The sequence below is a fragment of the Prionailurus viverrinus genome, chromosome F2, assembly GCF_022837055.1.
Source record: "Prionailurus viverrinus isolate Anna chromosome F2, UM_Priviv_1.0, whole genome shotgun sequence".
Classification (NCBI taxonomy): Eukaryota; Metazoa; Chordata; class Mammalia; order Carnivora; family Felidae; genus Prionailurus; species Prionailurus viverrinus.
Genome location: NC_062578.1, coordinates 73,908,457 through 73,921,839, shown reverse-complemented (window position 1 = coordinate 73,921,839; position 13,383 = coordinate 73,908,457). Strand labels below are relative to the sequence as shown.

The following is a 13,383-nucleotide window of genomic DNA, read 5'->3' as shown; positions in this document are numbered from 1 at the left end:
TTAAAAAATGGGATCATGTGTATAATGAAGATTTCCTAAAACAGATTTTAAAGATCTTTAAAGATAAAGATTTGGAAAGGACACACATTCCAAATAATCAGCTCCTAGTTTGTTCTAGATAGTCAAATCAAAGATGAAAATAATTACTATAAAATATTCAGAGGACTTCACATATTAGGTATGCTTTTCCTTTTTAGCTATTTATAGCTGAATTGCTATCCAAACAAGAAGTCATTATTTGGTCAGTGTACGAAAGAAATGGCCTGATTTGTAACAAGAACATGGTTTCACATTCGAGTTCTAGTCTTCAGCTCCAAGCCTCTGGGCTCAAGCATCTTCATGTATGAAACACAATACTTTCCACCCTTTATATGTTTTGTCATTGTGGAGGTCAAAATAAGATGATAGAAGTGAGGAATAAACAGTAAAGGAATAAAATAAAATATTTAAGAATATAAGCCATAGGGAAAAGACTAACCATAAATAGATAGTATCTTACAGTACAAGAAAATGTTGATAACGTCAAGCTGTTCTTTTAACCTCTGCAATAATGGAAGTGTATTCTTCACTTATCTTAAATGCCTTACCATAAGTAAAGATCTCAGCAACATTATCTGAATCCGCCTGGTTCCCAAATCCCTAAGATATACAAAATACTGGTATTATCTTATTAATAGTTATCGACATTAACATTATTTCCTTTATTGGTTAATTTTAAAACTCAATTTTGGTTACAGACTGTTTTCATGCTAGCTAAAGTCATGGCTCACTTTATATTCAAGTCAATTTCATATAAATTAAAGAGTTCTATGTAAAACACAAACACAAAAATTCAAAGAGAAATTAAAAAGCTATTAGCTAGCTCTCAAAGAAAACAGACCAATAATGTAATGATATTCAACCATATGAGCCCACAATGACACAACCCCAGTTAAAAGATGCTACAAATTGGAGAATGTATTTATCTTGAATATAAGTGACATAGTAACTATTTAACATGTATCCATAAGCAGGAATGGACAGATGATTCAAAAAAAGAGCTAACAACTGGAAAAGGTTATCTAAGTAATGTCAAAGAAATATAAATCAAATTGAGACTATCATTTCTTTATTAAATTAAAAACACACAAATATTTACAAACTAAAGCTGTAGCATGTTGTAAAATCAAATCAAACTATAAAATGAGGAAGCCAAAACATATGATCTTTAAAATCACTCTCAGTTCTAAAATTCTAGGAATAAGTCAACATTCTGGCAAAAGTGACATTCATCTTTAAAATTATGACAGGAAATCTGAAGTGTTACCCTACATCACGTAGGTACATAGACAATGTCCAAGCTAAATAAACCTTCAACCTACTCAATATAAGACACAGAAAACTTGAGAATGTATGATATATTGAAAACTGATTCTAAAATCACACAATGTTGATGCAACTGGTTAGCAATCTAGTGCCATAAAAACAATGTTTTCCACAGGATTTTTATTACTAATGATTAAAAAAAAACCATTTTATAACATCACGATGAAATTAAACCCAAGATTAAATTAAAATTTATACATTGAGAACATAGGAAAACTACATAATCATACCCTAGTTGACTGATATCCAAAGTGTGAGTGGATGTTCCAAAAACGGGTACTTTTCCCATAATGAACATCATGATTTCTGACCTCTGATAATCTGGTAGGTTACTTCCAAAAAATCCTATGAAAATATTAGGATCAAGTTAGGATAAATCTTACACATTGAAAAGGTTATTTTTCCATAATACAAAATCATAACACGTTTTTAATCAAAGCTTTCAATACGTGGTAAAACAATGTCTTTTGGTTACATATAACACTAAAAATATTTTTTTTTGATTTTTTAATTTTATTTTTGAGAGGGAGAGAGACAGAGACAGAGACAGAGTGCGAGAGCGGGAGGGGCGAGGGTGGGTGGGACACCGAATCTGAAGCAGGCTCCAGGCTCTGAGCTATAAGCACAGAGCCTGACACGGGGCTCGAAGTCACGGACCATGTGATCATGACCTGAGCTGAAGTCGGACGCTTAATCGACTGAGCCACCCAGGTGCCCCTAACTCTAAAGGTATTCTAATTTCTTTTGTCCAAAATCACTTAATCATGTATAGTAGAAGATGTGCAGTACAGACTAATACTTAGATAAAACAGTAACTGTCTGACAGTCTTTTGCATATAGTTTACAGTGGCAAACCATCATCGATTTGAGTTGGACCTTTAGAAAAAGGACGAAAAAAAAAAACCCTTTGGTAGTATTTCTGATGAAATTCTTGTTTGCATATTGTGAGCTGAACTTCTTTTTCTGGTAAGGAAGTCAGTAATTAGGCCAATTTTGGTAATTTTGGTGAAGAAGTAAAAAATTTGGTCACTACTTTGGCTTCCTAAAATTGCTGAGATGTTGCAGAATGTCATTACAAAGAACCAGATTTACATTTTAACCCAGTGGGTTAATTCAATACGTATAACTCAACTAATGCAAAAAAATAGTAATAACTTACTTACTTGTCATTTTTCTCATACACTCTTAGGTCTTGTGGATATTTTAAATTTATCTGCTGTGGCTTTTAATGGTTTACTTCCTAGTTTAAAAGACTTAAGACATTTAGTTATCACTTACTCAAACTTCAAACTTTGTTGTTTCTTTGAAAGACCAGAACAGGTATCAAATCATGCTAGTTTTGTTCAGTTCTTAAAATGCAACATAATCATTATAAAAACCTTCTCATTTTTAATATTTCTTGAAGAATAGTTTCTCAATTTAACTCTTCAGTTTCTATAACTGGAATTTACAAACTATGCAAACTCAAACTGTTCTATTTATCATCTGATTGGATCTGGGGATAAAGTCCTTCCCCATTATCATACACTTCAGCAATCAAAAATCTCATAATCTTAACACGGCTCAATCTATATAAAGTCTATCATTCTAATACTTCAAGAGCACATATTTAAGAGGTATTCGGATCCTCACACAACCTGATGAGTCTAGGTACTGTTATGAACCTTCATTGCCTCTCGTGGAAATGAGGAAATGAGAGGTTAAGCCCTCAAACAAAAAAAAATTACACACCTAACATTAAGGCCTGGGTGAGGGCTATTCATTTCCAAAGCCCATGTTATTATTACACTCTCCTCCCTCCCTGTAAGGTCCTTTAACAGTCCAAGAACCCAATTAGATATGTTCCTAATCACTGTATAAAAACAGACACTGATTTTCTGTTGCAAGCAAGCCAGTCATTACCACAAGGGCAGGAAGTCTCCAACATACTCAACTGGGAGGACAGTCCCGAAAGGAACTCATTCTCTGTAGCCACTGTTTGTATCTGAATGGAGCAGAAGTGCTAAGGAGCCCCCAGGAGGAACATGGCAGGGAGCTGCACTCTTGACTACCATAAAAAAAAGGAGCTGACAACAACCTCGCATTTTCAAGTGCCAAAGGCACAGCAGCCCTGCTCCCTAGTCCAACAGCATGATCCACGTCACCTGATAAGTAGCAGAGTACTGAGAACTTCTCAAAGAAATATTGAGGAAATCAGAAGTGTGACTGAATACAAATCTTACTCACCGTGCCACACTGCATTTCTTTTCTCTCATGTTTTAATTTTCATGTTATTCTGAATGTGCTATATCACAGAAATATTGCTTGTGTCTGCTGTATATTTATTTTGTAACAAAGTACTTGAAAAACAATAAATTAAATATTCTAGAGTGAAACAGTAACAGTGAATTAGTCAAAAGTCACAATTTAATTAATTCTGTGAAAACAAGAATTGATTTGATATACTATCTTAAAATATCACAAAAAATCCGGGGCGCCTGGGTGACTCAGTCGGGTAACTGATCCACTCTGGCTCAGGTCACGATCTCACGGATCCAGAGTACAAGCCCCACGTCGCGCTCTGTGCTGACAGCCCGGAACCTGGAGCCTGCTTCAGATTCTGTGTCTCCCTCTGTCCCTCTGCCCTTCCCCTGCTCGCACTCTGCAACCCCCTCTCTCTCAAAAACAAATGTTAAAAAAAAATAGATCATAAAAATCCATAAACAAGCCAAATAAATTTAAGAGTCATCATAAAAGCTAGGTTTACCATATACTGATCAAATTGCTTTAAGCAACATCTAGAATGTCTCTGCTGTATTGAGATGCCATGGTAATTAATACTGGCCTCCATTCTATTTGGTCTTTTCACTCCCCAAAATCTTAAGCACCTACTATGTGTCAGTGTGTTGAATAAGACACACATGGGCCCTTGCCCTCATGAAGACGATTCCCGCGCACATGATAAAATCACAGCTAGGTGGAACAGGTACTACACCAAACAGATAAACCATGTTCATCCACAAGGGGAGAGTCACATGCATCACAAAGCCCTAGTACAGGGCCTGGTGTATATACAAGCTCAACAGTTAAGTGCAGAATGCAGACCCATAATGCACATATGCATGTCCATAAAACTTTAGAAATAAAATAAAAAAAATAAACTTTGTATTAAACATTCCAAAGGACTATTATAAATATAAGTAGCCTACTCTAAGGGAAATTACCCAGAAAGAAGGCACAACCGGGGCTCCAGAAGAAATTTATATATGACTCTATTTTTAGCAGAAACCATTAGTAACCATCAGAAATTAGGTGCTAAGTCCCAGAAACAAAACTCAATTTTGAAATTATTATAGCAATCACACAGTTACATTAAAACGTGATCTAGAAATTCTAAAGATATTAGGAGGAGGTTAAAGTAGAATAGGAATTTGCTTACTTTACTTTGTATTTAAATACAGTCAAATCATTTATTTCCCCCCAAAAATTCTCATGGCTGTTTAAAAGTTATATTTATTTATTTATTTATTTATTTATTTATTTATTTATTTATTTATGAGAGCACAAGTGGGGGAGGGGCAGAGAAAGGGGGACAGAGGATCTCAAGCAGGCTCTGTGCTGTGCTGACAGCAGTGAGCCCGATGTGGGGCTTGAACTCATGAACTGTGAGATCACGAGGAGCCGAAGTCGGATGCTCAACCAACTGAGCCACCCAGGTGTATCATGTTTTTTGGTTTTTGTTTTTTTTTTGAAGTTCTTTATTCTTTTACCCTTTGTACATTAACCATGTTTAACAACAACAACAACAACAAAAGACATATGAAATTAAAGCCCAGGGTGTCAGTGAGTACGAGATCTTGGTTTCTAATACCATTCCTCACTAAAAGAAACCAAAGCTCTTTGAGAAATGATGGATTCCATGGCTGGGGCAAGAAATATAAAATGAGTCGTTAACAGCTTAAACCAGTAAGGCGGTGCTCAAAAGAAATGGGATGTTACGAAGACCTGGAAAGAGGGGAGTTCCCACTGGCCAAATCTGGGACAACTTCAGCACCAAGATGTGATAATACAGAATGAATTATGCAGCATGAAAACACAAGTCCGTAAGCTCATACCAACAAAGATATAAATACCTGCACTCCTACCTACATACACAGGGGAGAAAAAAGGACCGCTCACCACAGAACACAGAGTGCCACCTGACAGACCATCCACTTGCAACATTATGGTAAAGACTGGTTCAGTAGGAATGTTGAACGGTTACTAAATTCAGGGGGAGGTCTGGGTGAAAAGCAGAACATCTGCCTGGTCTAAAAGTATATGCTCAGAGACCGTTTATTATTTGCAAGGATAAAAACGGAAACCGTAGAGCAGAGAGACAGAACACTTTGATTGATCAAAACGAACATCACCAATGACTAGCAAAAGCACACTGTGCACCTCTGTATGTAACATTCTGAGAAGAACTTTCTCTCTTATGAAGCATCCAACCAGGAATGCACAGACAAACTTAACCATGGGCAAACACTGGACAAACCCGAATGGGAAATTTTTTTTTTCTTTTTACAAAGGGGGTGGTGTACAGTTAAAAACTCACATTTCATAAATGAAAAGTTCCAGGCTAAAGGAACTAAAGAAATATTACAAATAAATGCAATTTATGATCCTAGGCTGAATCCTAGACCTAAGGAAAAACATGCTCTGAAGGACACTGGGTCAAATGACAAAACTGAAATATAGAAGTTTGATTATAGTACTGCGCCAATGTTAAATTTATTGACGTTAATAACTGTACTCTGGTTATATAAGAAAAATATCTTATTTTTTGGAAAAATACTCTGTGGTAAAAGGCCATAGTGTATATGCACTTAATATCTAATGGGTTAGAGAAAAAAAAACAAGGATGTACGTACCTACCTCTCTCTACATGTCTATATTTGTATATGGACATATACGTATATATGCACATATACACGCATGTGTGCACACACGGAGAAATGCAGGGAGGGAGAGTAAATGGTAAAATAAATAGCATAAAATATTAACAGATGAATCTGAGCAAAGGGTATACAGTGTTCTTTGTCCTATTCTTATGTTTGCTTATTTTCTGAATATAAAGTTTTTTAAAAGTCTAAGCTACCATTCATCCACCTTTGACTAATGTACCGTAAGAGACCACTCTCAGCGAGAGCTTTCTTAATCACGATTTTACACGATAGTTTTGAAAAGTGAAACGTACTCACCTATTGTCTGGATGATAGCATTCTGCACAATCTTCTCATCATTGTCTTTGGTACTGGTGTTTAAGTTGGCACTGCCTACAGATCCCCCCTGTAAATCATTTGCTTCAAATTCAACACTGAGACGCAGGTGCTTCAGTAGGGTGTTAAAGACTTCCAGCACCGTGGGTCCTGGAAATGAACACTACTGTGAGCTTTTCCAGTATTATGTGCTCGAAACCATTCTCCTATTTCTCAAATTTTGTGGTATTTCCAGAGTAGTGAAAAACTAAATGAGAAACACCTAAATAAGAAAGTTTCTTGGGGCGCCTGGGTGGCGCAGTCGGTTAAGCGTCCGACTTCAGCCAGGTCACGATCTCGTGGTCCGTGAGTTCGAGCCCCGCGTCGGGCTCTGGGCTGATGGCTCGGAGCCTGGAGCCTGTTTCCGATTCTGTGTCTCCCTCTCTCTCTGCCCCTCGCCCGTTCATGCTCTGTCTCTCTCTGTCCCAAAAATAAATAAACGTTGAAAAAAAAAAAAAATTAAAAAAAAAAAAAGAAAGTTTCCTAGTTATTCCAGCAAACATTTACTGGGCATCTCTGAGCAACTCACCGTTTGAACCTCTGGTACAAACCACACAAAATGTGTATGCGCATATAAATATTACCAAAAACTTTCCATCCATATAATCATGTGTACTAGACAAATAATGTGTATTAGGACAATATTTACCTTAACTGTTGTGTCAGAATCCACGGGATTACGGTACTATAGCCCACTGTAATGTTGGAAATTTATTTTGCAACTTTTGAGGATGAAGAAGGAATTTGCCTCCATTATTAGAAACTTGCCAACTCATCAGATTCAAGTCAATGAAATTTGCTCTCTGCTTTCAGTTCTATAAATACTCTGCACATATGTGTCACTGCATCTATCACACTATAGTTTAATCAGTGTTTTTATGTCCACCTTCAACTCTTAATTACAATGTTCCCTATCTAGGACACGGAGCCACGTTCAAATACTTCTTTAAATGTACAGAGCTTAGCACATGGTACCTTGTACATAATAGACAGTAATGTGATAAGTCAACATATGTTTCATTTAATATTTCAAATTAAGTAACTTTCCAGTTAAACAACTGCTTTCATCTTTTTGAGATAAATTACAAGATGAGCACTAAAAAGTCCATATCCAAAAGGCCCACTCCCTAGCTGACACTGAATGAGCATTAGAGTTTTTGAGTAGCTAATGTATTTCTACTTTGATTTTGAAGCAAAGAAACCATAACCAGATTCTCCTTCTAACTTCAGTAATTCTACTATGGACTCTTCCATTCTTCAAATGACATGACCTGTCCCTTCTCCTTATTACCCCTGTAGTCAGTCAGTTATTGAATCCTGTTTACATTCCCGTTCCTGTGCTGCCCTCCAAGGTCAAGTTCTTTCCCTAGTGCCTACAATGATGACAACCACCTGTTATTTCCAAAGTGCCCTACGTTTTGCAGCCAGATGAATGATCTATCCTATTACATATCTTTGATGATTACAGTAATTCTCTTAAGACTATCAATCAATGGTATAATTATGTCCACGACCTGGCCACAACGTTAAAGCAACTTCTGTGACTTCCTCCATGCTACCACACATTCTAGCCAAATGGGCTACATAAGATTTTGCTCTTACCAACCTGTTTTCCATTCCTGGTTTGCATTCTGGTTTTCTTACGGTATGTGAACAAATTCTGCCTTGAATTATAGCCTTAGAGAGAGTTGTCTAACTCCAAGTAAACCATAAGTGTCTTAAACCTAGATCCTCCCAAACGTGTAACATATAATTGGTTTTCAAAAATCTTTATTAGAAAAAAGGAAGAAGGGAAGGAGAAGCTGATATGGAGGAAAATGCTCGCATGTACACTAAAGAAGTCTGAGAATCATGCGACCCCAAAATTTCAAGAGACATTACAGCACATTTAAAAACATAAAAAAAAAACACATTAAGGTATTTTTAAAGAGTCTTCCATACACTGCTATACCTACTAAAAAAACCTCTGGAACAGATTAATGCATTAATTTTTTTATTTGAGCTTTTTGGTTTTTTGTGGGTTTTTTTGGTGGACACTCACCTATGGAACCTTTGGCAGCAATGGCAACAGCCTCTAATAGAACCTGAATGATACCTGCTCGGACCCGTGGAGAATCTTTTTTACGAGCATCAAGGTGTCCTAGAATTTCCTGAATTACATGGTGAGAATACTGAGCCTAAAAGAAGCAAGATAGTATACAAAAACGTATGAGCAGTTATACGCACACTGGCAGAATTCTCAAAGAGTGAAAAACCATGTGACACTTAAATGTGCAATTACAGGAGGCTGGGACTCGTGTTACGAAACAATATGGAGCCATTAAAAACCATGCTTTTTAAGAACAAATAGGGATACCGGAAAATATTTATAATTCCCTGGATGAAAAAAACAAGTTGCAAAATACTATGCTTAATAAAATTTAATGTTTCTTTAAAAATACATAGAGAACTAGAATTATATACACCTAAATATCAACAGTAGCCAGGATTCATGAGAGGTTTTTATTCTCTTCATACTTCTCTGTAATTTCAAAGGCATTTATATACTCTTATAATTTGACAATAGAACAAATACAGTATTTAAAAATAAACAAAATTATGACATTTATAGCACTTTTCTCTTACCCAAACTCGATAAATGTTATTTCTCCTTATGGATATCTAATGCTAAACAGTCAAAACTTCCATCTCATCAAAAGCCAGTACCAAAAGGAAAATGTTATCAATGTACACCTGATTAAATTTAAATCCAGGAGATATCAGAAGCTTTGCGATTTATAACTTACAAAGGAAATTTTATCACAGATAAATCTGATCAATCACAATGAATGCTACTGGGACTTAAATCTAAAATAGAATATATAGAAAGTGTTTAACTACATACTCTTCGATTTCTTTTTTTTTTGTTTGTTTAACAGAGTAGCAAAGCTGTGTTTTTTTAAATTACTAACTATACCCAGGAGTCATGAGTGGGTCTACCACCAAGTTGTAAAAAAACAAAAACAAACAAATAAAAAGGACTATGGCCCTGAATCTCCTGGTCTGTGTTTGCCTTCTGATAGGCCTCACCACTCTCTGAATTTTCAGACTGGTCACCTTTTTTTCCTCCTTTGGAATGGGTGGTTTTACACTAATAAGCAGTATTATGTTAGCCCCACATTATGGCTACTCTGCTCAAAAGCAAAAAACAAAAAAAACAAAAAAAACAAAAAAAACAAAAAACTTCTTCATCTCTATCAATAAAACCGAATTCGTCTCCAAGTATTTCTGGCATTTCTGTCACAACACATCTACTTTTACAACAACCCAAGGTAAACATTTTCACCTTTACTTTCTGCTATGTTAAAACAGAGGAACGCCAAAACTTACGCAAAACACAAAAGTGAACTTCTCACACGGGAAGCTGGGTGCTTCTGATGCATGAAACTCACTCAAGTAAGAGTTTGTCTTATAAACAGGATGGCAATTTGATCTGTCCAAACCCGGACACTTCAGAGAGTGAGTGAGTATTAATCACCACATAAAGCAGGGCTATTCTAAGCAAAGCAAAGCAAAGCACCTGTTCACAACCGCTTGCGAACACCACCTTGGAAAAGGAGCACAAACAGCAATGCGGTGGATTACACTTCGTGTTGTAAGTTTCTGACGCTGGTTTACTGGGCTATCGCGTGCCTGCCACACAGCTCACCTCACAGGGAATTTTAAAACAATATTAATGTATGAGTAGCTTTAAGAAGCAACAGGATAGAGTGGTTAAGTGTGTCAGATGTGCCCAAATTCAAATTCAGGCTCCATCACTTTAGACCTTAACAGCTTATAACTTAAGACAGGACTACTTTGGGGCACCTACGTCCGGGGACTGGGGTGGCCTAGTGAGCGTCCGACTCTTGATTTCGGCTCCGGTCATGATCTCATGCTCGTGAGATTCAGCCCTGTGACGGGCTGCAGGTTACGCATGGACAGCGCGGAGCCTGCTTGGGATTCTCCGTCTCTGCCCCTCCCCTACTTGTGTGCCCACACTTGCTCGCTCCTTCTCTCAAAGTAAATAAAGTTTAAGAAAAAAAGAGAGAGGACTACTTCACCTCTCCGTACCTCAGTTTTCCTCACCTACAATATTTAGAAAATAAAAACAGTTATTTCATAGGATTGTTGTGGCACTTAAATGAGTTTGTTTGTGTAAAGAACCTAAAATTGCGTCTATCACAGGAAATGTGCTCAATCTAGCCACTACCACCGTTTAATTGGTGACTCCTGGGATCACATATTATTACAACGTTAAGCATAACAATAATGACAACAGAAAACACTTGATTCAGAAGCAGGTGCCAGGCACTGTTCTAAACACCGGATACATGTTATCACATTTTATCCACACCGGGAAGCAGCCAACCCCAATCACTCGGTGCACTTCACGGCGCGAGTGAAGCAGGTCACACAGAAACGCTAAGGAGGCCGAGCTGTGGATCTTGGTCCAACTTCAGGGCCTGGTTCTTAATCACCACATCTTATTACCTTTAACAAGTCAATTTAGAACAGAAGATGAGCTTTAAATAGTCTCCCTTTGCTACAAATGTCCTATTATATGTGAAACGATTTGAAACTACGTCTATTGTAACCCCTTAAGAATATGAACTCTGGTCAGACTAGCTAGTTCAATATTTTACGGAAAGAGTTTGAAATGTCACCTAAGAATGATTCCTATAAACAATTCTAAGGTAAACAGCAATGAAAACAATTTTACCAGAAGTTTTAATTATATCAGGATAGTTTTATCAAACAAATTCCCATTCTACTAGGTATGACCATTTAATTTTTGATTAATGGACTTCATAAAACATATGCTATACTTAAAGCTATTTCCAAAAATATGCTGCGGGTCAGCAGTTTCTTAACATTTAATCAGCAAGTGTTCATCGAATTCCCTAAGTTTTTTTCACTTTATTAATTTACTTCTTGCAAAAAACAATTTAATAACAAAATGTGAACGAGGAGGGCAAATGAAGAAATACAAGACTACAAAAGATCAGGAGAATAGTCTTAATTATGTCCACAGATTGTCAGATCAACTTCTAACCTACTAAGTAATTACATTAAAAAAATCTCAAAAGTTCTGATAAGGGGCGCCTGGGTGGCTCAGTTGGGTAAGCGTCCAACTCTTGATTTCAGCTCAGGTCATGATTTCACGGTTTGTGAGTTCAAGCCTCACATCGGGCTCTGCGCTGACCGTGCACAGCCTGCTTAGAATCCTCACTCTCCCTCTCTCTCTGCCCCTCCCCTGCTCTCTCTCAAAATAAATAAACTTTAAGAAAATAAGTAAAAAAATAATAAAATGTTACAAGAAAGTTCTCACAAGATGGAAAAAACACTATGTGGGGCAATGGGTCTTGAATAAACTACTGTGGTAATCATTTTACAATATATACGTATACCCAATCGTTATGTTGTACACCTTAAACTTACACAATGTTACATATCAATTACAACCCAATAAAAGCAGAAAATAAATTTTTAAAATTATCCTACCGCATCCGAACCGGCTTTATTGTAACTACCACTTATCGAAAACTCACATTTGGAATGCTAACTTTAACTTAATGGTTGGTTGATTTAGACCAAAACTTGTGGAACAGAATGGCCACAGTTTCAATCCTGACCTCACTTTCTACCTGCGTGCCCATGGGCGAGGTATCTGACGTCTCGAAAGATTAGTTTTCTGATCTGCGAAGGAGGGATAATAACAATACCTACTGCTGTACAAAATGAGGACCAAACGACAGCATATAGGTTACTGGCAGAGTCATGGGACACAGTACAGCCAGCACTTCACAAATGGTACTTCTATTTTAAAATATAAATGAATTATTCGGTGCCTGAATATAATTTTTGTTTGTTTCAGAAACGAGAAACCTAGAACTCAGAGGGACGGAATAATTTGCCCAAGTTCACACAACCAGTAAAGAGCACATCTAGGATGCAAATATTCGTATGACCTACAGTAAAAGCTATGCTGCTTCTTACTACCATATCTCCTTTGAATTAAGGATGACTTTTTAAAGCAGAAAAAAATGTGGATTGTGTAAAAAAAAAAAAAAAAAAAAAAAAAAAAAGACTTAAAATCCCCACTTGAATTAAGAGCTACCTGGGTCTGTTCAGGTTTTGGGGAAATCTAAGGTGTGGTCCTCGGCAGTCGAGTGTCTCATCGTCAGGTTCTATAAAGGCTGGAGGAGTTGATACATGCACTATTCTAACAGTATAAACTCAATAAATGCTAGTGATTATTACCAGCTATATGCTGCTGTAATGAATTTCAATTCCATTACCAGTTTATCAGTGAAACATAAATACACAATATATTTAAATATACGCACCATAAACATCATCACAAGATATTTTACTTTTTATTAAATATCTTTTCATCTTGACAAATAAGAAAATAAGTGGTAAATTAAAATGAGACAAAAAACGAAACTAAGAACATGCTGTATACCTACCTCTAATGGTATGGTTATCGATACAAAAACAAAATTACTTATATAAATATGATAAATACTTAACCAATTCTTACCTGAATGGAATACATTATAATTTTAAAGCAGTGAACTGCAAATTCATTGGGATCCCATAGTTTGTGATGGTCTAAATGCCTGTAATTAAAGAAAGTTAGTTTAAGAGTTTCTTTTTCGATTCTGCTTTCTTCCTCTAGAAGCTGACAATATGCAAAGCTTATCATAAGAATACT

At 36.5% G+C, this 13,383-nt stretch overlaps 1 protein-coding gene across 4 annotated transcripts in view; it reads right to left on the bottom strand.

Moving 5' to 3' along the window:
- EFR3A (EFR3 homolog A) overlaps positions 1-13,383 on the bottom strand; it is a 105,408-nt gene that overhangs the window by 36,362 nt on the left and 55,663 nt on the right. For all 4 annotated transcript variants that reach the window (XR_007148686.1, XM_047842740.1, XM_047842738.1 and 1 more), the window contains 5 exons: positions 13,210-13,288; positions 8,686-8,821; positions 6,588-6,755; positions 1,596-1,710; positions 588-639 (listed from right to left, as the gene is read on the bottom strand). Coding sequence is in view for 3 of the 4 variants with exons in the window: in XM_047842740.1 (XP_047698696.1) it covers positions 588-639; positions 1,596-1,710; positions 6,588-6,755; positions 8,686-8,821; positions 13,210-13,288 (550 nt within the window). In the remaining variant the exon portion in view is untranslated. The remainder of the gene's footprint in view (positions 1-587; positions 640-1,595; positions 1,711-6,587; positions 6,756-8,685; positions 8,822-13,209; positions 13,289-13,383) is intronic.